Source organism: Brachypodium distachyon, chromosome 1 (assembly GCF_000005505.3).
Source record: "Brachypodium distachyon strain Bd21 chromosome 1, Brachypodium_distachyon_v3.0, whole genome shotgun sequence".
Lineage (NCBI taxonomy): Eukaryota > Viridiplantae > Streptophyta > Magnoliopsida > Poales > Poaceae > Brachypodium > Brachypodium distachyon.
Genome location: NC_016131.3, coordinates 8,422,670 through 8,446,290, shown reverse-complemented (window position 1 = coordinate 8,446,290; position 23,621 = coordinate 8,422,670). Strand labels below are relative to the sequence as shown.

The 23,621-nt window shown below is 41.9% G+C and overlaps 2 protein-coding genes across 4 annotated transcripts; one reads left to right on the top strand and one right to left on the bottom strand.

Annotated features, from left to right (window-relative positions):
* The first annotated feature begins 1,817 nt into the window (after window positions 1–1,817).
* LOC100844032 (probable serine/threonine protein kinase IREH1) lies at window positions 1,818–12,981 on the top strand. Of its 3 annotated transcripts, none has more exons than XM_024457631.1 (18): window positions 1,818–2,611; window positions 3,741–3,805; window positions 3,913–4,098; window positions 4,218–5,552; window positions 6,209–6,381; window positions 6,557–6,791; window positions 7,326–7,418; window positions 7,490–7,630; window positions 7,704–7,796; window positions 8,727–8,937; window positions 9,041–9,126; window positions 9,585–9,673; window positions 10,818–10,869; window positions 10,981–11,037; window positions 11,129–11,302; window positions 11,484–11,564; window positions 12,289–12,451; window positions 12,532–12,981. In XM_024457631.1, the coding sequence occupies exons 1-17, from the start codon at window positions 1,969–1,971 to the stop codon at window positions 12,370–12,372; spliced, it is 3,798 nt and encodes a 1,265-aa protein (XP_024313399.1). In that variant the 5' UTR covers window positions 1,818–1,968; the 3' UTR covers window positions 12,373–12,451; window positions 12,532–12,981. The 3 variants fall into 3 exon arrangements, with proteins under 3 accessions (XP_024313399.1, XP_014752665.1, XP_003560729.1); XM_014897179.2 differs by having other exon boundaries at window positions 3,741–3,808; window positions 12,289–12,423; XM_003560681.4 differs by having other exon boundaries at window positions 1,819–2,611; window positions 3,741–3,808.
* Window positions 12,982–14,040: 1,059 nt separating this feature from the next.
* Window positions 14,041–22,020, bottom strand: LOC100824554 (DNA-directed RNA polymerase I subunit RPA12). Its single transcript, XM_010232811.3, has 5 exons — window positions 21,782–22,020; window positions 21,536–21,576; window positions 14,690–14,773; window positions 14,542–14,598; window positions 14,041–14,445 (listed from the first exon to the last, which is right to left on the bottom strand). Exons 1-5 carry the CDS (start codon window positions 21,897–21,899, stop codon window positions 14,368–14,370), a joined length of 378 nt encoding a protein of 125 aa, XP_010231113.1. The 5' UTR covers window positions 21,900–22,020; the 3' UTR covers window positions 14,041–14,367.
* Between the last annotated feature and the right edge of the window lie 1,601 nt (window positions 22,021–23,621).

Sequence of the window (23,621 nt, the reverse complement as noted above, 5' to 3'; positions counted from 1 at the left end):
ATGCCAACAAACTAGTGCATGGGAGCAGTTCAAATTCAGCGAAAGATGTGTCGTTAAAGAGAAGGCTCAAAGGGCTTAACAGTTGCAAACGGATATCACATGAATGGGTCTCCTCTTCATCTCCATCGACCTGCTCTCTAAACGAAGTACTCCCTCCGAACCATAATAAGTGTCGATGATTTACATTTTTGTACTAAATCAGCAACACTTATTATGTATCGAAGAGAGTAGTAGACGATCGAGGTCCTGACGATTCGCGCCGCCTTGAGGTGTTGAAGGAGCTTGCGCCATAAGATAAGACATGCATTCAAGACCAACACGTAAAAAATATATAGATGATTTCTAAATTTCCAGATGGTCTAGAGCAAAGCGACATATAATACATTGATGACTTAATAATCAACTTTATGAATACAGTGCTAATTCGATTTGAAGGATTGCTAGAGGATTTTTAAAGAATTTTAACCTTTAGAACTTTTTTTGTGTAGTATTCGTTTCATAAAAATAGAGATGCTCGTTCCATAAGTATTGCATCCAAATTGACATAATTTAAGCATTCCAATTCTCTACTTTTCCTATTTATGTGATTTTTAAATCCCGTGAACAGAGTAGCCATAATGTACAACGAGTTTTGAATTTATATTTTTTAAACCAATGGGCCTCTCCATCGATTTTCATTAAAGAAACCGTCAACACAGTTTTGAGTTTATATTAAGAGCATTTTTTTTGAGTTAAATGCATTGCAGGTCCTAAAAGTATTGGCGTAGTGTCATCTAGGTCCTAATAGTATGAGAATGCAGTTTTGAGTCCTAAAAGTATTTTAAGTATGCCACCGGCGGTCCTAAGCACGCCGGAGCAGGTCTGACCTGTCCACGTGTCATGTTGACCCATTTTAACCGGCCACATAGGATTAATAAAGGGGAGTTAAAATTGCATTCTGCCCCCCTAGAAATACCCCGGGCTCATCACCTCCGACACCGCCATCACCATCCCCCATTCTTCTTCCTCTCCTCAGCGCAGCAACACCCAGTACAGCAGCCTGCGCTACTTCCTGGCGGACGGCAACAAGTACTGCTACACCCTCAAGGTCACCACCTGCACCCGCTACCTCCTTCGGGCCACCTTCCTCCACGACCATGGCGGCGGCACCGATGACGGCGTCGTCTTCCCGGAGTTCGACCTCTACCTGGGCGCCACCCGCTGGTCCACCATCGCCATCTACGACAACTCCTGAATCATCACCCGTGAATCCATCGTCCTCACGCCTTCCGACGCCCTCTCCGTCTACCTCTCCAACGCACCACGAGACATCCCTTCATCTCCATGCTCGAGCTCCGCCCCACTAAAAGGCAGCCTCTACCACACCCTGGCACCTCCAACGTCTCCACGCGGAACCCAATCCACGTTGCCACCAATGAGCGCCCGCTGGAGAAGGTGATGGAGACAGCCGTCGTGGCACCCCTCGAGGAGCTCACCTACCGGCTCAACCTCAACGCGTTCTCGGGGAAAGGCTGGGCCTTTTCCTACTGCCTTTCTTAATCCTACATGGCCGGTCAAAATGGGTCAACATGACACGTCTACGGGTCAGACCTTCTCCGACGTGCTTAGGACGCCAGTGACACACTGAGAATATTTTTAGAACTCAAAACTGCATTTTCATTCTATTAGGACCTAGATGACACAACGCCAATACTTATAGGACCTCCCATGCATTTAGCTTCTTTTTTTTTTTTTTCTATTCGTGCGTTTTGTGAAATAGAGTAGCTGGTGCCGGGATGTACTATTCTCGCACACCTAGGCTAGCTCCTCCCGCACTTGCTCCGAGTGTCCCCACTCACACGCTCTCTTTCCTTGGAATCCCTTCCCCTCTCTCCCAGCTCAACTCAACTGAGAGTCGTCGTTAGTCTCGCCCGCCCCCCCCCGCCCCGTTTCGACGGAACTCCTCCGTCGCTCCGCCGGCGGCCGGCGATGGTGTTCAAGGGCCGCTTCTTCTCGTCGCGGCACAAATCGTCCGAGTCCTCCAGCCCCGACGGGAGTAACAGCCCCCGCACGCCCACCTCCGCGCCCGCGGCCTCGGCCGCCTCGCCGGCGTCCTCCTCATCTTCCAGATCCGACAAGAAGAAGCCCAAATCCGAGACCCCCAAGAAGCGCGACAAGCTGTTTGGCTCCGCGGCCATCGCCGTGCCCTCCCCCAAGAGCGCCGCGTCCTCGGCCACGTCCAGCCCCTCCGGCGATGGGAGGAAGGGCGCCGCGTCGGCGGCGCATCAGCTTAGGGATGCGGGCGGCGGTGGGGCGTCCGCGGCGGCTCTGTCGCCGATCCTCGCGTCCTCGCTGGGGCTGAACCGGATCAAGACGAGATCCGGCCCGCTGCCGCAGGAGGGGCAGCGTATGGCCGCGGCGCTCGGAAGCAGTAACCTCGCGCGGGGGCAGTCACAGGCCGGGACCTCGGCTGCCTCGGGCGGAGGCTTCGGGAAGAAGGGCATGAGCTCGTGGGCTGATTCGAGTAGTGGTGGCAGTAGCAGTAACCGGGGGAAGGGGAAGGCGCCCGAGCAGCCGTTGCGCAGTGCATCAGCGACAGGCTTGGGAGTAGAAGGAAAGAGCTCTGCAAAAGGTAGTACTGGTACTGCGTGTGTACTCTCCTTAAAAGTTTTGTGTAGTGTTTTTGCTGCACGATCCTGTCAGCTGGTTACTGATTTATGAAAGCTAGGGTTAGAACTTTGTAGTGGTGAGCTCTCCCATGGGCCTGGAAGGGACAGTAAGCTTTAGCTATTCATGCTCCCTCTATTGCCTACTTAGTTGACATTTTCCGGAAAATCAGCAAAGAACTACTCCCTCCAATCCATAAAAAGTGTCGTCCATTTTGTACTAAGTTAGTACAATTTTGTACTAAGTGGGCGACACTTTTTATGGATCGGAGGGAGTAACAATTTCACCTTAGATGTATTATTAAGTTATCGGACAACTGGAGTGCATAATTCACCTTGATGCACGTGTGCAGCATCCATATACCAAATTTAAAACGGTGGTGCTGACGAAAGGGAGGTTATAACTGTTGCCGAATCGATAAGGCCAAACAGAATGTTAGCTATTGCTTGTCAGTTTTAGTGCTTGGACATAAGGCAATTCTAACATGCTGGTAATTCAGGATAATTTAATCGTGTGCCCATTTTAGTTCTGTAGACAATTTGTTGTATGATGCTTGAGCATGTCTTTGTTGGACCCATCAGGTGACACACACATTATACTTCCTTCATACTTGTCAATGCTATCAGTCAGTTCGCTCGTGTTTGATATAGTTCAAAACGTCAATCTGTTTGGAGTATGCTGCATACTGAATGATACAGTAGCGATGCATATTGTATTGCCTTAATTGCCTGATTATAGTTCTATGGACTGTTCACATCTGGTATGGAACTGCATTCTATGTAGGCTTGTCTGCAGCACATTCTACCTTACTGTGTTTATGTAGAGCACTGCCTAACAATTGCAGAATCTGTCTCTGTAAATTAGAACCAAGTGCGTCTGTACTTGATATCATGTCTGTGTTCTATTGTCTTTCTTTTGCGTGTGTGTGTGGGGGGGGGGGGGAGGGGGGTATTCTCTTTATTCTTCTCATGAATGTTTTGTTTGCATTTGACCTGTTCCTCCCCCCACCCACCCACCCCCCACCCCCTTATTCTGGTGCCCTTTTGTCCTAACAACCATATCTGATATGGGCATCTAATTCATCTTAAATACAGCTAAGCCTAACGCATTTCGGAACCATTCTGGAGATTTGAGGACTCCAACTCACATACCAGAAACTGTGGTAATCATATACTTGTATATGCTTTTCATGCCTTATAAGTAAATGATGAGTCGTCCATCTTTCACTCTTTTGCTTACTGCTACTTCTTGCATCTAATATGACAGTGTGCATATGATACCTGTGAAACACCAAAGGAATCCGAGTCTCCACGTTTTAAGGCCATTATGCAGGCTACCAGTGCACCAAGGAAGAGAAACCCTTCGGATATAAAAAGTTTCTCACATGAATTGAACTCCAAAGGGGTTCGACCATTCCCGTTCTTAAAACCTCGAGGCCTTTACAACATGAAGGTAATCTCAGTTCTTGTTCTTGGTGAGATGATCAATTTTACACCCCTATTTTTACTTTTGCCTGATCTATTTCTTAATGTATCCAGCAACTCTAATATTGTCTTCTTTTGTCTACGCAGGAGGTGTTAAAAGCTATTCAGGTGAGATTTGAGAAGGCAAAGGAAGAGGTAAATACAGATTTGGCAGTATTCGCGGGAGACTTGGTTAGTGTAATGGAAAAGTACGCAGATTCTCATCCTGAGTGGAAAGAAACTTTGGAAGATTTACTAATACTTGCACGTAGCTGTTCTGTAATGACACCTGGGGAACTTTGGCTACAATGTGAAGGTATAGTGCAAGATTTGGATGACCAACGCCAAGAGCTCCCAATGGGTGTGCTGAAGAAGCTCTACACTCGGATGCTCTTTATCCTTACAAGATGTACACGACTGCTCCAGTTTCACAAGGAGAGTGGCTTTGCAGAGGATGACGTTGTTATGGACCAGCGAGATAAGATTATACAATCTGCTGATAGGCAGATTTTAGCTCAATCAGGTCCACATGATACCACAACCAGAACTAGCAAAACCGATGCAAGGAAATCATTCAGCCAAGAGCAGCATAATCTGAAATGGAGAAGAAGCCAGGAGATAAAGCCTGTTAAGCTCCTTTTGCCCCTTGACACGGATATTAAGAAAGATATTGAATCTCCAACCAGGGAACGGATGTCTTCCTGGAAACCTTTTCCATCACCTGTCACAAAGCCCTCAAAAGAATCTGCCCCTATTAAAGAGGAATTGCCTAAGAAAGCAGATACACTCTCTACGGTTATTAGCGGTGTTGAATTAACCAGTCCAGTAGAATCCATATCACATCAATCGCTTCCTCCCAAGCATCAACACAAAACTTCATGGGGACACTGGTCTGACCAGCCAAATATTTCTGAAGAGGGTTCAATAATGTGTCGCATATGCGAAGAATATGTCCCTACACATTATGTGGAAAATCATTCAGCAATCTGTGCAATTGCTGACAGGTGCGACCAAAAAGGTGTAAGCGTTGATGAACGTTTAGTAAGAGTTGCAGAAACACTTGAAAAGATGGTCGAGTCTTATTCGCAGAAAGACCTTCCCAATGCTGTCGGCAGCCCAGATGTCGTAAAAGTTTCAAATCCAAGCATCAATGAAGAATCTGATGGCCCCTCTCCAAAATTGTCTGATTGTTCTAGAAGAGGTTCTGCTGATATGCTTGACTATCTCCAAGAACCTGATAGCACTATTTCATTGGATGATATAAAAAATCTCCCTTCAATGACATGTAAAACTCGTTTTGGGCCGAAATCTGATCATGGAATGGCTACATCATCAGCAGGAAGCATGACTCCTAGATCTCCACTAACGACTCCAAGATCAAATCATATAGACATGCTTTTAGCTGGTAGAAGTGCGATTAATGAAAGTAATGATCTTGCACAGGTAAGCTGTGCATATAATTTCTGTTATTATGTTTATATATCTCCTTTTTTTACATTAGTAAGTAGCTGATCATTTTAGCTAGAAACTTGTCAATTACTAAATTACCCAACTGTAGAAAAAGCAGCTAGTATCTTTGTTTATACTGGTGTGATGTGCCAAGCTATTAACCATGATAAAATCTGAGTACTCACGTTCTCGTTCTATTTTTCTGTTGTTTGCAAGTTCTAACTATTTAATACATTTGGGCAACTGCTCAATACCAAATGTTGAAAATAAATGAGGATAGTAGTATAGCATCAAGGGAATGTAGATTCCTTGATTGTAGGTGAAACTGTATCATTCTTTAATCCCCATTAGCTTTTGTTTGCAGGTAGGAATGAATTATATTCTATAATTAATTAGCTCAGTACATCAAAGATGGGTAATTCAGAAAATAACATATAACCTAGGATGACATGTGGGACCTGGGACCACATGGCATCCTCATCCTCAAGCTGGACACTGTTTTCTTAATTATGCATATGCATCTTTGTGATGGTACCGAGCTAATTTGTATTGTAATGCAACTAGGGCTAAGCATTGTTTTATTGAAATTTCTTCAGCTTAATCTATCATGTGGTTAAAGTTGCTAAAATAGTTTCCTTCAATCTGTGCAGATTGTTGAACTTGCTGACATTGCACGATGCATTGCGAATACTCCTCTGGATGAAGAAAGTGCATTATCGCAATTGGTTACATGCATAGAAGATCTGCAAGAAATTGTTAATCGTAGGAAGCATGAGGCCCTTACAGTGCAGACATTTGGCACACGTATAGAAAAACTTCACCGGTAAGGATCTGTCGAGTTTCACTGTCCTTTTGTCATCGGTTGGCATTATTACTAATTAACGTCATCTAAGAATAATTCTGGCTGTCACTTCACTTTTGCCGGTTTTAGCAGTATTGTTGTTTTCTTTTTTTATTCTTTAATTAATTCTGCCTTCACATTTTCATAAATCCTTCAGGGAAAAGTACCTGCAGCTTTGTGACTCAGTGGACATGGACAAGGTTGATTCATCGAGTACCATAATGGATGAAGAAGATGATGTTGTTCGTAGCTTACGAGCAAGTCCTGTTCATCCAGTCAAGGATCGTACTTCAATTGATGACTTCGAAATCATAAAACCTATAAGCCGCGGAGCATTTGGACGTGTTTTCTTGGCCAAGAAAAGAACTACAGGAGACCTCTTTGCTATAAAGGTATTATCTGCAGATACTCATGTCACATGTGGCTGTAAAAAAATAAAATTTACCAAGATGACATTGTTCAATATGTTAAGAACAATAGCAAGCATACACAAATGTCCTGACAGAACGAAGTTCTTGTGAGACTTCATTTTCAGCAAAGGGAAATCTAAGAGTAGGCATACATTATTTGCTCCCAGCTTGGTAAGTCGTCAAAAATAAAAAGTGGAGTAGGCTGCCATTTTTGTACCTGTTCATGTTTGGCATCTTCTATTTATTAGCAGATTTTACATGATTACATTTCCACATGGTACATGTATTGTGATGTTTGATAGGACAACATTGCATGCTGACACACCACGACAAAGCAATACTTATGGACTACCAATTTTATCACTATACATTTCTCAGTTTATGTTCAAGCATAAGTATAGTACCAAATTTTGACACTTGCTTCTCTACAAATTTCCTTCTTTTGTTTCATAGTATAGAATAGTCTTTTTTGGACACTCATGTGCTGCATTACGCCATTACCTTACTTTTAAGCAGGTACTTAGGAAAGCAGATATGATTCGGAAAAATGCTGTCGAGAGTATATTGGCTGAACGTGATATATTAATCACGGTCAGGAATCCTTTTGTGGTGAGTAAACTTACAAATATGACTATTTACTTGGATATAATTTGATTCTAAAATGGGTATGCTCTTGGAAGGTTCGTTTCTTCTATTCTTTTACCTCTCGGGAAAATTTGTATCTGGTCATGGAGTACCTAAACGGAGGGGACCTGTATTCATTACTGAGGAATTTAGGGTGCTTGGATGAAGATGTTGCTCGTGTGTATCTGGCAGAAGTTGTAAGTTTCTTGTCTGTAAGTTTTTCTCCATATCCTTTCATTTTCTCCCTGCTAATTTTCTTTTATCCTGCAGGTGCTAGCTTTGGAATATTTGCACTCCATGCAGATAGTTCATAGAGATCTAAAACCTGATAACTTGTTGATAGCTCATGATGGGCATGTAAAGGTATTGATGTACACACATGTTTGTTAACCTTTCTCTCCAAATTGATGATTGTATATTTCGTATTTTTTATTCGCAAAAAAGAAGAAGATGATTGTATATTTCATTAGATAAGTGATAAACTAAGATTTTTGCCTTCAAATCTGTTCTTATTTCTGTTTTATGGTTACCTGCTATATTTGGTTCAAACAAACAAAAATAGATAATGAAACAGCTGTTCATAGCGAATTCTCATGATGGCATGTATTAGATTTGCAACTGGAGATAAAATAGAAAAGAGATGCTATACGCATGATACAATTGTTACGACACCTGTACGATTAGACACAGTTGGTGGGCCATATAAAACAGATCAGCAGGTTCAATAGAAAACACATCGTCGAAGTAAAATCGTATGGCTCATTGTCATACGCACAGCTATTCCGAAAATATAATAACCAGCCAACCTTCGTACTATTGAGTTGAATCAATATTGAATCTCATGACGCATGATTAGAAACCTTGGAATGCCATTACACCACCTCTAATTTTTTGAATTAGACTTTGAGCTTTGAGCATGGTATAAGCTTATTTCAGATCCGTTGGCTTGTTTTCTGAGTTGCCACACACACACATACATATATATATATATACACACATACATACATACATACATATATATATATATATATATATATATATATATATATATATATATATATATATATATATATATATATATATATATATATAAAACAGCAATACTTGCTACAAAAGTTTGTTTCTGATGCCCATTTCTGGTAGCCTGCAATTGTTACACTAATAAGTCCATACTTGATAGCCGATTTTCCTTCAAAAAAATTTATGGGCAGGGAAATATCATTTTGGTTCTCGGGAAACCATGGTTCTTTTTTCTTAATATTAATGCTGCTTATTAATCTTGATTTTCTTCAGTTGACAGATTTTGGGTTGTCCAAGGTTGGTCTTATCAACAGCACAGATGATCTATCTGGACCTGCTGTTAGCGGGGCTTCGTTATATGGTGATGATGAACCTCAGATGAATGAATTTGAGGAAATGGATCACCGGGCACGGAGACAAAAGCGTTCTGCTGTTGGAACCCCTGATTATTTAGCACCAGAAATCCTTTTGGGGACAGGCCATGGTAAAATCATAAACAAAGTAACCTTTTGGTTTTTGTACTGTCTTCTGATTTTAGCACCTGTTCGATACTTATTAGTTTAGTTTTGTGTACGTTATCTTCCCAGGTACTAGTGCAGATTGGTGGTCTGTAGGTGTAATTCTGTTTGAGCTACTTGTCGGAATACCTCCATTCAATGCAGAGCACCCCCAGGTATCATACTTCCCATTTACTGAACAATCTTGTGCCATCTATCTATGTCGAGTGAAGTTATTTTAAGCATTTAATGCTCTGTATGCATAGAAAAAAAATCAATTAATTAAATCTTGGCCATTGCCTCAGTTTTGTGTTCAAATCCTTTTGTAGGTTAGAGCATACGGAGGTTCTGATTCAGTACATAATTGTGAAAATCTTTTGTCGCATACAGTACTTTATTTAACTGTTCCTGTAATTTGCTACGTGTTCATAGCATCAGACTATCAGTTAACACAGCTGAGAGATCAGACAGGACTTGAATATCTGAGCTTGAATATCAGGCTTTGTCCATAGTGTTCATTATTGAAGATTTTTTTATCAGACTATGAAATCTGTGCTAGAACTCAATGTTGGTTACTTTATCTGGAGATGTGTCGGTGTAACTTGACTTTTTTTGTTGTGCTTTGCTGCTGTAGACAATTTTTGACAATATTCTTAATCGCAAAATACCTTGGCCACATGTTCCAGAGGAGATGAGTTTTGAAGCGAAAGATCTAATTGACAAGTAAGAAATGTTTGAACCATTTGATTGCATGTTATTGCTTCTTGTTCATTTGTTAATTATGATCTTAGCCTATTACGCTATGCGTGCATATTATATCACATGGTGACTTGGGAGCTGAGGCTTTAATTATATACTGTTTTGCATGTTTGCACTGCATCCATCTTGATTATTGTCGCAATTATGAAATTCCCTAGACTACAGTAATGCATGATCCATTAATATGTCTTCAAAGATAAACTGACATATCCGGACTCAGTTTTTTGGCCCCCGAGCTCCAGGGAGCTCTATATTTCAAACAACATGGAAATCATATTTTTAAGTTTCAAAAAAATCTGAATTGTTTTCCCAGTGTAAGTATAGATGTATACTACATATCTGTACATTTTCGTCGAAAGATACATAGATTTGTGATCTGTGTAAAAAATCAAAAATCTGTGGATGTATAATACTCCCTCCGATCCGTATTTGTACTAAATCAGCTACAAGTAATATGGATCGGAGGGAGTAGTACATTTGAAATATGTCAAATTTGTTTTATTCGTATAGCTCAAAATCAATAATATTTCGTAGCGAAAATTTGCAGATACGTAACATATGCTCATATGTACATGTATTTTTTTTTGATGATTTTTAAAATCCGGAAATTTATTTTTCGTGCCGTTGGAAATATAGAGCTTCCTGGAGCTCTGGAGCAAATGGGGTTTTCACATTCTTCCTCTCTTATTTGAACTGTTAGATCACCACATAAGTTGCTTCAGATCAAGTTTATGACTTTTACAACTGTGAATTATCATCAGATTGTTGTAAGTTTGGAATTTTTGTCAAACTAGGCAAGGGTACTTCCATACTCATCTTTTTGCTCTGCCATATTTGCTGGCAGAATAGCTTGGCTATTTTGTTTGAATTGACAATTGACATAGATCGATGCTTATAGTTTTACAGTTTTATTGTATACGATAATAGTATATGTTCCCTATATATTTGGAATCCTTGTACATTAAAGTATAGTCATGCATCAACGGCAGAGATTTTAACTACAAAGCCATGTCGCTACTTCATGCTCAAATTCTAATTTTTTTTGATCTAGTTCATTGTGGATGTGGTTTAAGTAAAACTAGTGTGATCTTATGACAACTTGCTTCAGATTTTTGACAGAAGATCCTCATCAGCGGTTAGGATCAAATGGTGCATCTGAGGTATTTTGAGGAGCTAGAAAATTCCCTACATTGAACTTCCTTTAATTGGATACTTATTTAAATATTTTATGATATATACATGATTGATTATGCTAATCCTACTTCCCTTAGGTCAAACAACATCCATTCTTTAAAGATGTTAGCTGGGATACTCTTGCTAGGCAGAAGGTAAAATAGGCTCAATGATTATTTCTCTTCAAACACAGACTGCATTGCTTATGTGAAGGGATACCAGCGATAACTGGAAAATCATTTGCAGGCTGCCTTTGTTCCCTCCTCAGATAGTGCATTTGATACCAGCTACTTCACCAGCCGTTACTCTTGGAATCCTTCAGATGAGAACATATATGAAGCCTATGAATTTGAGGATTCTAGTGATAATGGAAGCCTTAGTGGCAGCAGTAGTTGTGTGAGCAATCACCAAGATGACATGGTATGGTTCTTTTTTTTTTGTAGCAGACGATGCTTGAACAGAACAATTCTAAAGCATTTTTAGTAGTTGTAGGAAGTAGAGGAATAGAAAACAAGGAGTATTGCATTTTCATTTTGAATAGTTGATGTACCCTTATGTTCTTCGGTTCCTTTGCTAAATTATTTTGAAATTTGCAAATTAGGGGGATGAGCGTGGCGGTGGCCTCACTGAGTTTGAATCTGGCCCAAATGTCAATTACTCATTCAGCAACTTCTCATTTAAGGTAAGCCTACAGCTTTACATGCCTTACTTTTGTATCTTACAATGATTGAAGTGTAGCAGCATATAGATTGAATGATCATGAAGTAACCGCTTCCCCCATTGGAGTGAGTGTTACATTAGGCTTGTCCTTCACTTAATGGATGCCCAAGTATATGCACCATTTCCTCCTTATATCTTGACTGAGTTTTGCAAATGTGCAAGTTTAACGTACAAACTTAGCAAACTGCATATTTATGACCAATTTTGCAGAATTACATATTTAGAACAATTTTATCTCAAAACTATCGATCTTAGGGAGCACCTGTATCCCCACCCAGGCCAACACATCATATTGAAATTTACTCTATTTTAAAAATCCCTGGTCAATTCGATGCTGGAAAATCATAGTGGCCACTGGGCGCCAGACAGCTAAATATTGAATTCTACAGTTATAATAAATGCTGGTCTCTATGTATGTGCTGCGTGAGCGACAGTTCAGTTATCCGGTTATCCTGTTGAGTGTGGCACGATCATGTCACTGTAACACACAATAGGACAAATGTACAAAGATTCCCAAAGGTATTAATAGTGATACAACAATGCAATAACAATTTTCACCTCCCTGCAAAAAAAGAAGCAATTTTCACCTGCCACTGCATTTGTCATCTGGTTTCAAATAAGCTTCTGTTGGTAGCCCTTTTGTCCTATATTCTGCACATCATGGTTCTAAATTCTTTTTGTCGCAGAATCTATCACAACTTGCCTCCATCAACTATGATTTGCTCACCAAAGGATTGAAGGATGAGCCACCAATGAAATCTGAAACGTAGCAGTCGGTTATACTGGGGTTAATTCGTTTGAGTAACCAAACAGTTTACAAGGTGCTCGCATGGTGTAGATCTTGTAAATGTAAGTATTACCCATTTTGTATGCTGTTAAATACCACATATGTATTGATGTTTCATCTATTGTTGGTATCAATTTTGCAGATGAAAGTGGGATATGGGCTCTTATTGAGGCTGTTCTTACCATCTCACCTGGCCGAGTACAGTTTTGTGGTTACCTTGTTTTGAAACGATTGTCGTGTCATCGTCAGTGAAACTTCCTTGACCATAAGTTGGCATGAGTCACCTAGGAGCCTGTTTTCTTTTTTCCTTTTTTTCTTGTGTCCCATCATCGGCCTTGGGTGCCAAGATTGGTCAAGGTTTACTGTATTCAAAACACAACCTGTGGAGGTTTAGATGGTCTGAAAAAATTGTCATAATTATGGCATTATCATTGGGGATGAACTACATTAAGCTGGCAAATTTTCGTGTACTCCGGACCGTTCGCAGCAACATTCACTGGGTATAAATCTGGTCAAATGTCAATGCTCTAAACTACATCAGGATATTATGTTTTGTTAATTGCTTCATGCATCTACTATGTTGTTACCAGAACTAAGACTTTTTATAATCTAGGCTTTATATTATTCTGTTAAATGTTCGTAAATTTTTATCCAATTCCATAGTGGTTGGAACTCGGAACTTGCAAAATTATAAAGCTAAGTACTGTATATATTGAAAAGGATTTGTCAATTTATCTGGCATAACATTAACAAGACGAAAATATGTCGCAGTTACATTTAGACTTTTCACGTATTATTTTTCAGCAGAAATCACATAATGAAATAATGTTGGTCAGTATAACAGGCTAACAGCAACTAGCCAATAATTTAGCAGCAGTCACACGAGTAATTTAAACAGCACGATGCGCTCCAGAATGCTGCTTTTCAGACCACACCTTTAGAAAGAAAAACACCCTGCTCTGGTTAGAGCATCTCCAGCAGTGGCCTAAAAATTCCCATTTCTTAAATAAACTGACACCATTCCCTAAGAAGACTCCAAAACATTCTCCAGCACGTTTCCTATCTTGTTCCCAATCCCGAAATTTTTTAGGAAATTTCCTATTTTCTCTCCTCTTCACCAAACGGAAAGATAATTTGATGGCTCCCTGTGCTCAAATGTAGGGAACTAGAGCCTCGTTCCCTAAACGCAGAAAAGCAAGCACACGAAAATAACCGCTCGATTCCGTTCGTTTTCGTGCCGGACCGCCTCCATCGAATCGGCTGCCTGCACCACCTCCGGCGGCCATGCCCCCTCCCGAGCCCATCCCGCGGTGAATCGGGCCGGCAAGCCCCCTACCGTTGCCCCCGTATCCGCCTCCGTGCCAAGTCGCTAGACGTCAATTCGGCCGGAGCGGCGCTCGAATTGGCCGGCGTGGATGTCTACGATCCGCGCCGAGCACCAGCGCTGCCTACAGTGCTCCTCCTCGACCTGCTGCTGGCATCGCGACCCCATCCCCCCCTCTGAATCGGTGGGCAGCTCAAGACGGACAGGGGCGGCGACATGTGGACGCAACGGCAAGCGACGGTGCGCGACGGTTTTTCTTTTAGTAAATGACATTTGGGTCCCACGTGCAAGTGTGATGGCAAACAAAATACTAGTATAAGGAATCACTTTGGGGAACCTGCTGGAGAGGAACATCTTTTTTCCCAAAAAGTTCTCTCCTATCCCTAAAACCAGACCAGTTTAGGGAAGCTGCTGGAGATGCTATTAAGCTGGATAAAATACATACTAATAGTACTTGAAATGTGGATCAACCCCAATAACAAAAAGATTCGGCCCAAAAGTTTTTGGCATATGTATGGATTAGCACATCCCAGATAACATTCATGCTTAGAGCACGGACGAAGGCGCTGCAAACCCTTTGAACATCGCTTGTCAACTCATGGCAAGAGCATTTCTCTTTTGGCCATACACGTGAAGTGATTGATGAGTTCTTTCCTAGTTATTGACCTTGAAATTGTGCCTGCATTCCGGGCATTCGTAGAAGACAGTCTGCCCTTCATCCGCTGCCCGTAGCTGTAATTACACGTCCAGAAGTTCAGCAAGATTCAGAGCCAGAAAGAGAAAAATGGGTACTAAAATGTCATCGAATGTTCGAACTCGGTAAATAACCTGCTTCGTGTGATACTCGAGTTGAGGATGGCCACATTTCGGACAGGTTTCATCTACCTAATGCAAAACAACATTGTTAAGCGCTCAAGGTATCAAAGAAGTAATCACGCTATTAGGTTATATGTTCATAATTATTTTTTTAACTTACAACAACTCTTTGCACAATTACATCCATCTTTGGTGCTGATTCAAGGGTCACAAACGGTTCGATCTTTAGCTCCCTTCTAATATCCTGTCACAAAATACGTTTCAAAATCAGAACATACATTCCTAAAATAGAAACTTATATTGCTTGGTAAAAGAATCTGCACATACCAAGAAAGCATGGATTTAAAAACAACAGGTGTATGTAGCGTGTAGCCCCAAAATCAATTTGTCATTTGCTAACTAGTACAGCAATAGCCTAGTATGATAAGTGTATCAATACCTATAGGAGTTACAGAGCAACTTAAAATGTCAAGCTAGAAAACCACCAATTCTTAATTTAGTAGATTTATGTAGAATTCATATTCTTCCATTGGTGATGCTAATTTATGCATACCAAAAGATTGAAGAGTTCGTCTCTTTCTTTTCAATAAAAAATATCTCTAGTCAAAAATCATACAGTACAGTGTGGTACCCCATTGGTCCGTCCGCACGTGACGGTTTCGTGCTGCTTCTAGCGACTTCATGGCGACTCCACGGCGATTTCCGTCGGCAATCTTTGCCGCCCAAAATTCGTCCCAAATCCACCAAAATCTTCAGAATCGCGTCCGTTTCCACAATCCATTAGAGGTGCAGCAGATCCATCCCATCCCATCCCTTCCCATCCCACTGCCATCGTGAGAGCCTAACAAAGCTGCCTGAGGGGTCTGATTGCTTGATCTAAAGAACATTGTGTAACTCTGAGCTTCAGTCCAATCCCTGAGAGAACCAAATACACCTGTTAATCCTAGTCCCGTGTCTGGCGGAGGGGGTGTTTGGAGGTGACGGGGGAGGAGGCGGAAGCCCGGAGTTGCGACCGAGTGCGGCTGGCATGGGTGATGAGAAGACTTTAGCAGTAGACGGGGTGGAAGGAAGACTACAAAATCTACGGCTTTCAGATGCAGAGAAGAAATTAATCAGAATCGGAAAGAAGCAGGCTTGTTCCTTGAAAGCGAGCAAGCTTCAAGCAGTGGGTAAGCTCTATTCTGAAAAACCTGCAAGAGCAGGGCACGTAGGTAGGGCTTTGGGTAATATTTGGAGCCCTTTCTCTGGAGTTGAGTGCAAAGAGTTGGGTAGAAATAGATTCTTATTTTTGTTCCATGAAGAGATGGCAAAAAAGAAGACAATAGAGGGAGGACCCTGGATGTTTGATAAAGATCTGATTGTGACGGAGGAATTCATGCCAAGCAAAACCATTGATGAATATGAGTTTAAGACAATTCCAATATGGGTAAGGGCTTACTACGTTCCGATGGGCGTGATGAGCAGAGAAACAGCAGAACTGTAAGGAGAACAAATTGGAGAATTCTTAGACGTAGACTTGGATGATAATGGGGATGCAATGGGGGAATTTATGCAAATCAAGGTGCGGATGGATATAACTGTCGCAATAATGAAACTCACTACTTTATTCATGGACGAGGAGGAAGAGGAACAAGATCTGGTAAATGAAAGGATGATAGGAAATGAAGACGACGACGAGGAAAAAAGAAAGAAAAAGAAGGAAAAAGTTGTCACTTTTAAATATGAATATTTGCCAGATTTTTGCTACAAGTGTGGAATTATTGGACATACAGAAAAGCTTTGCCCAACAATAACTAAGAGAGAGGGTGCTAGACAGTTTGGTCCATGGTTAAGAGCAGTTATTTACAAGGGAAGTTCAAGTGGAGAAAAAAGTAGAGGGTCCAATGATAATGGAGACTTTTGGAGAAGTAACATTGTTGGAGGAGGTAATAAGCAGGGGAGCGATGGCCCATCTTGGAGGAAGAATTTGCTGACCAGAAGTGACAAAGGAATATCAAAAAAGGGAGAAGATAGAGAAGCTGCAAGCCCCTTTGACATAAATCAGGGAGAACAAACAAGGTCAGTTGAAGGCAAAAAAATTAATGTTTGAGGACAAGCAGGTGACTACTAATATAAAGGGCAAAGAATCAGAAATTGGTGATCAAGTCAAGCTAGATATCTCTAGTAGTCCTGGGGAGCAATGGTGGAGGGAAATGAAGTAAGTAAACAGAGACAAGATTTAATCGTGAACAAGCATAATGAAGCAATTAAAAGTCAGCCAAAAGAAGGAGGTCAAGAATTTGAGCGAAAAAGTGGCTCAAAAGCAGGAAGCAACGTACTTACAAGCGGATAGAAAGAACAAAAGGGAACATTATCGGGAAGAAGTTATATAGGATAGAACTGAAGAAAAGAAATGCAGACTTCATGGATGTTGATGAGATTACTGAATTAACTAAGAAAGCCAGAACGCAGGTTGATCGTGAGGAGGATAACGAGAAAAACACCAAATCTGAGATTGCAAGCGCTGGGCTGCAGGGACAGCGCGGCGAATCAAAATGAGAATAACAGTTTGGAACTGCCGGGGATTGGGGAATGGCCTGGCAGTTCGTGGGCTTCTGAATCTCCAGAAGCAGGTGGCCCCTGATGTGCTGTTTTTATCCGAAACTAAAACGGATGAGAACAGAATGAGTTGGTTCAAGAGTGTTCTGGGAATGTCTGGAATGGTGGTACAAAGATGTGAAGGAAAAAGGGGCGGTCTGGCTTTAATGTGGAAAAGACACATAAATGCGAAGCTGCATAATTTTTCGAGATATCATGTGGATATGGAAATTACTAAACAAGATGGCTACAAATGGTGTTTCGCTGGAATTTATGGAGAACCTGCAACAGATAAGAAGGAAAAAACATGGAAACTTATGAGAATTCTTAACCAACAGCTAAAGCTTCCATGGCTATGTGCAGGAGATTTTAATGAAATTTTATATGCTCATGAAAAAAAAGGAGGACCTCCACGCAATCAGAAGCATATGGAGAATTTCAGAATGACATTACTTGATTGTGGACTGCGAGATCTAGGATTTACTGGAGATAAATTCACATGGCGTAATAAAAATCATGATGCTGATCATTACATTAAAGAAAGACTAGATCGAGCAGTGGGATCTAGAGAATGGTGTGCACGCTTTCCTGCTTATAAAGTTATAAATGGTGATCCTAGGCATTCTGACCACAGACCTGTCACAATCCTAATTGAAGGATCACTAAAAGTACCTAGAAGTGTGAATGGAAAAAATGCTTTCAGATTTGAAGCTAAATGGCTTGATGAACAGGACTGAAGTTATTGTAAATAATGCTTGGCGATTATCGAACATACAGAGTGGAGGCAATGTTTTACAAGGGATTCAGAAAGTGGCCACAGATCTTAAAGATTGGGATGAAAACGTGTTTGGAAACTTACAAAAGAGAATTAAGCAACTGAAACAAGATTGGGAGGATATAAGAAGGGGGAAATTAATCAACAAAGGGTAAACCGCGAGCATTTTCTGAAGGATAAGTTGAACCGACTAGATCATCAACAGGATATAGTCTGGAAGCAAAGAGCGCATGTAAAATGGCTTCATTCTGGTGATAAAAATACTGCTTTCTTCCATGCCTTTGCATCAGAGAGGAAAAGGAGAAATACCATAAGAAGGTTAAAAAGGGATGATGGATCATGGGTGGACAATACAGATCAGCTGAAGGAACATATATCTAATTATTTCTTTAGCCTCTTTTCATCTGCAGCAGGACATAATAATGAGGAAATCCTCCGTGCAGTTCAGCCTAGGGTGTCGGAACAAATGAATGAAATCCTCTGTTCGGAGTACACAGAAGAAGAAATAAAAAATGCTCTAGATAGCATAGGGGACTTGAAGGCGCCAGGACCTGATGGGATGCCAGCAGTGTTCTTTAAACGCTTCTGGAACATCATCGGCAATCAGGTCACAAAAGAAGTTCTCAATGTACTCAGGGGAGGAGAGATGCCAGATGGTTGGAACAACACGATGATAGTACTTATTCCAAAAACTGCAGCTCCGGATAATTTAAAAGATCTACGGCCTATAAGCCTCTGCAACGTGGTTTATAAGCTGATCTCGAAGGTTCTCACTAATAGACTGAAATTGGTCCTCCCTGATCTAATATCTCCAAATCAGAGTGCCTTCGTCCCAGGACAAATGATCTCTGATAATATCATTTTAGCTTATGAATTGACACATTTTTTGCAGAGAAAAAGAACACGAAATAAAGGCTATGCAGCAATTAAACTCGACATGAGCAAGGCATATGACCGCGTTGAATGGAAATTTCTACACGAAATGATGTTGAGGATGGGATTTGATAGAAGATGGACTGAATTAGTAATGAAATGTGTCACCACGGTGAAGTATCAAGTCAAGATAAATGGAGATGCAACCGATACTATTATTCCAGAGCGAGGGCTCCGCCAAGGTGATCCTCTCTCTCCATATCTATTTCTATTTTGCGCCGAAGGCTTCTCTGCCATGCTTCATGACACTGAGTTAAATGGGAAACTGAAAGGAATCAAAATTTGTAAATCTGCTCCTAGTATAAGTCACTTGTTATTTGCAGATGACTCCCTTCTTCTCATCGAAGCTAACGCCAGCAGTATACAAGAAGTAAACAGAATTCTCAATACATATGAAGCCTGCTCGGGTCAAGCTATAAATAAGGACAAGTGTGCTATCCTATTTAGCAGGAACACAAAAGCTGAAGACAAAAGTGAATTGATGAACCAATTAGGCATCTCCAAAGAAGGTTTTTCAGGAAAATATTTGGGTTTGCCAGTATATATTGGCAAATCCAAAGCAAAGGCTTTTCAATACTTGAAGGAGAAAATATGGAACAAACTACAGGGCTGGAAGGAAAAGATGCTTTCTAAAGCTGGAAAAGAGATTTTGATAAAAGCAGCCGCTCAAGCTATACCTGTTTATGCCATGGCTTGCTTTGACCTCACCAAGACTCTTTGCGATGACATCAGTACAATGATAGGGCAATATTGGTGGAGCAACATGGATAAAGAGAACAAAATCCATTGGGTCAGCTGGGAAAATTTGACAAAACCAAAGAAAGATGGAGGTCTGGGTTTTAGAGATTTATATTCTTTTAACCTTGCCATGTTGGCAAGGCAGGCATGGAGAATTCTAAAGAGTCCTCTTTCTCTATGCTCACAAGTCCTTGCAGCAAAATATTTTCCAGACCACAATCTGCTACAGGATGAACCGAAAAATGGTATCTCGTATTGTTGGAGGAGCATTTTAAAAGGAGTACAAGTGTTGAAGAATGGAATTGTATGGAGAGTTGGTGACGGGGAGAACATCAATATATGGACAGATCCTTGGCTCCCAAAAGGTATATCAAGGATGGTCACATCCAGAAGAGGAAATAATCTGCTAACAAAAGTTGCAGAGCTAATTGATCCTGTCTTCTACTCCTGGGATGAACAACTTATCAAGAAAACTTTTAATGAACAAGATGCTCAGGCAATCCTCCAAATTCCTATTCAAGAAGGTGCCGAAGATTTCTTAGCTTGGCACTTTGATAAAAAAGGAAACTTTTCGGTTAAATCGGCATATCAAGTTGTCCTTGATTCTGAAGCACGAGAATCTGAAAAAGGCATCCCTTCAATGTCACACAATCCTGAAATAAGTACTAACCTACCATGGAAGAAATTATGGGCGCTACATTTGCCAGGTAAAATTTTGCATTTTCTATGGCGACTAGCAAATAACAGCCTTCCCTTTAGAACAAAATTAAAAAGAAGGGGTATAGATCTAGATACGAGATGTCCAATATGCTACAGACTTGATGAAGATGGTGGGCATTGCTTTTTAAAATGTAAGTCAGTTAAAGCCCTTTGGAGAGTAGCTCAATTGGAAGATATACGAAAACTCCTTCTCAATTGCCCTAATGCTCGATTGCTAATGAATGAAATTTTTCAGCTGGGTGAAGAGACATGCATGAAGACTTGTGTGCTGCTGTGGACCTGGTGGTCTGAAAGAAATAAAGCAAATCAAGGAAATCATATTAGGAGCCTTGATGAAATTCTTTTCTCTTATCAGCTCCATCTTACTGAGTTTTGTGAAGTTATGACAAGGCGCAAGAAGCTAAAGAGGAGCACCCAACAGGTTTGGTCTCCTCCTCCAACAGATTTTCTGAAGATTAATACCGATGGGGCTTACAATCATCTTGTTTTGGCGGGTGGGGTTTTACTATAAAAAATGAACATGGTGAAGCTCTGGTGGCAGGGGCAGGTAACCTGAAAATGGTTGCTGATCCACTTCATGCAGAAACTGCAGCGATGCTTCACGCGCTTCAGGAAGCAGCCAGAATGGGATGTCACAAGGTCATTTTGGAGACAGACGCAAGTACGCTTAAGCAAGCGATGACTAGCAATGACTATGATAATTCAAGTTTGGGTGTTTTGTTAAGAGAAATGAAGGCTTTAATTCAGTACTCTTCTCAATGTTGTAAGATAGAAGTTTGTCCAAGAGCTTGTAATGTATCAGCACATTGTCTAGCAGCGTTTGGTATGTATATGGAACAGGGAAGCTATCATGTATGGCTTGACCCATTCCCTGATCATGTAAAAGACTTGGTTGCTGGCGTATGTCCAGCTCGTTTAAGTTAATGGAATGCAGTCTGTGTTCCTTTCAAAAAAAAAAAATCTCTAGTCCAGTAGCTTAGCAGGATTAGTGTCCCTTCAGGAAACTCAACATCGCATCCAAGTATAGGAAGTAGCGCAGTGTTAGGCAGACTCAGTAATCAGCACACCTTTATCTAGATGGGTTTTCTAGCTGTTGTCAAAAAAAAAGAAGATGGGTTTTCTAGCTTCATCAGTATAAATTATATAGGGATCCCTAGTACTAACACTAGTGTCAAGCTGTCCGCTGGTGAGATAGGACGCTCCAGGCGATAGGGAGAAAAAAAAAAGATTTCGCAAGCTAAGGAGAGAGCCGCGAAGCCGTACCTCATCGGTGACCGCGTACCGAGTCTCTTTTCCTTCGATCGCTGCAAAAAACAAGAGCCGAGTCTGCATTAGCCACAAACTAAATAACCAAATACAAGGATGCGTCAGATCAACAATCCATGAATCGACGTAGCCTCCTTCTAACTTCAGAATCGGAGCTCCAGAAGAGCAAGCAGCGGGAGCTCGAGGTTCGGCACCAACGACGCCAAGAACAGCAGGGTAGACTTGGAAAAAAGGGAGGGAGACCTTTGGCCTTGCGCTTGAAGCCGCAGAGAGGGCAGGAGGCGGAGCGGACGGAGTCGAAGTCGAGGAGGGTGCCGCACACGCTGCAAAACAGGAAGTCGCGCGCCTGCCAGAAAGCCATGCCCGCTCGCTCCCGCGCCGCCGCCGCCGGCTTCACCGCCCCGTCGCTGGGTCGGTGGGAGCGCCTTTTCCTTGCTGTTCTTCTGACCTCTGTCTGAGTTGACCTCGGTGGCTTGGTTCGATCAAGCAGCGAACCGCCGGCTGCGCCTTTAGGGTTTTACTGGGCTTATGGGCCTATGAGGCTATGAACTCTTCTCTTGTAGAAACGGAACACAGCCCATCAGAAAGGATTGAATCTAGATGCCACGTCCAGCTTTTCTAGGGTGTCTGAGGTAGACTCATGAGGTTTTCAAGTTCCCCTAAAAGAATGAGGTTTTTCAAAACGTAGAGGTTAATTCAGATTGTGTAATCATGGTAGTCCGCAATTTTTTTTTAAACACAGTACAAACGCAGACGCTCACACCACGCGCATACATTCACCTCTATGCACGTGCACACACCCTATCGTTATGAGCACCTTTGAAACACTAAACCGGCAGGTTTTAAGAGATTGACAAAGTTACCGCTGGCGCCTCGCTGTTGACGGGTACGTCACCTACCACTAAAAGAATAGTGCCGGTTAAATCCTGAAAGACGCTCACAACATGCGCGTACACTCACCCTTATGAACGCACAAAGGCACACCCTATTCCTATAAGCACCTTCGAAAGACTAAGCCGACAGATTTTAAGGGATTGACAAAGTCACCCGGCAGGTTTTAAGGGATTGATAAAGTCACCGCTGACGCCTCGCTGTTGACGGGTACGTCACGTACCACTAAAAAAATAGCGCCGGTTAAATCTTGAAATAATTCAGGAAAATGTGACACCCATGTCAAGTCTAGGACTTGAACCTGGATGGGTTGATTCCACCACAAGAAACTCAGACCACCTGAGTTGGACTCGAGAAACGTCAAAATGAGAAGAATAAATTTAGTGCTTCTGAGGATGAAGACGGGCACCGTGCCGTTAACAATTGCACTAAGGCCAGAGCGCTCTGGGCGGCCCTCCCTAAACATTGGAAGCTGCCTCCGGAATGTTGGCTAAAAAAGGGGAAAACTGGATGCTCATCCTGCCCGATCAGATCGACAGAGATACCAGAGCCTCCCTCCTTCTTCTCTGGTGGAGTTGTTGGTCCCTGAGAAATGATGTTCTTTTTTGGAAAGGAGACAAAACTATCGAGGAATCAAAAACTTCTTGCTGACCATGAACATGGACATGTTCTCCACCCCTGAAATTCCTAACGGGCATATGCACCTTCAATGCGGATATGCTCCAAGATAGGGGCAAATTACAGGGAGAATGTGGATGTTTTTTGGAAGCCGCTGGACGTGGGCTCTCTTAAAGCCAAAGCTCCGGGTGACTCCCCCGCGATCTAGCGCCATCTTGGTAACTAACTATGTGTCTTTTCATTTTTTTTAATCATCTTTCCTTTCCTTTAATTCTCTCTCCTTTACTCCCTAATTAACTGCACCTTTCTTTTATCTCTCGTCTCGTCTCTCTCTCCCCTCACAGCCTCTCCCTCGCAGCCCACCTAACCTCACCACGACGCCGCCTTGCACCTCTAGGCGTGCTCAAGCTCAAGGCGGGCGCCGCCCTTGCGTGCCTCCACTACTACAGAAACGGTTATCAGTAACGGTCGAAAAATCATATAGTGTTACTAATGATACCCATCATCAGTAACGGTCGCTCATTCACGACCGTTACTGATGATATCATCAGTAACGGTCGCGTTGCCCCATCAC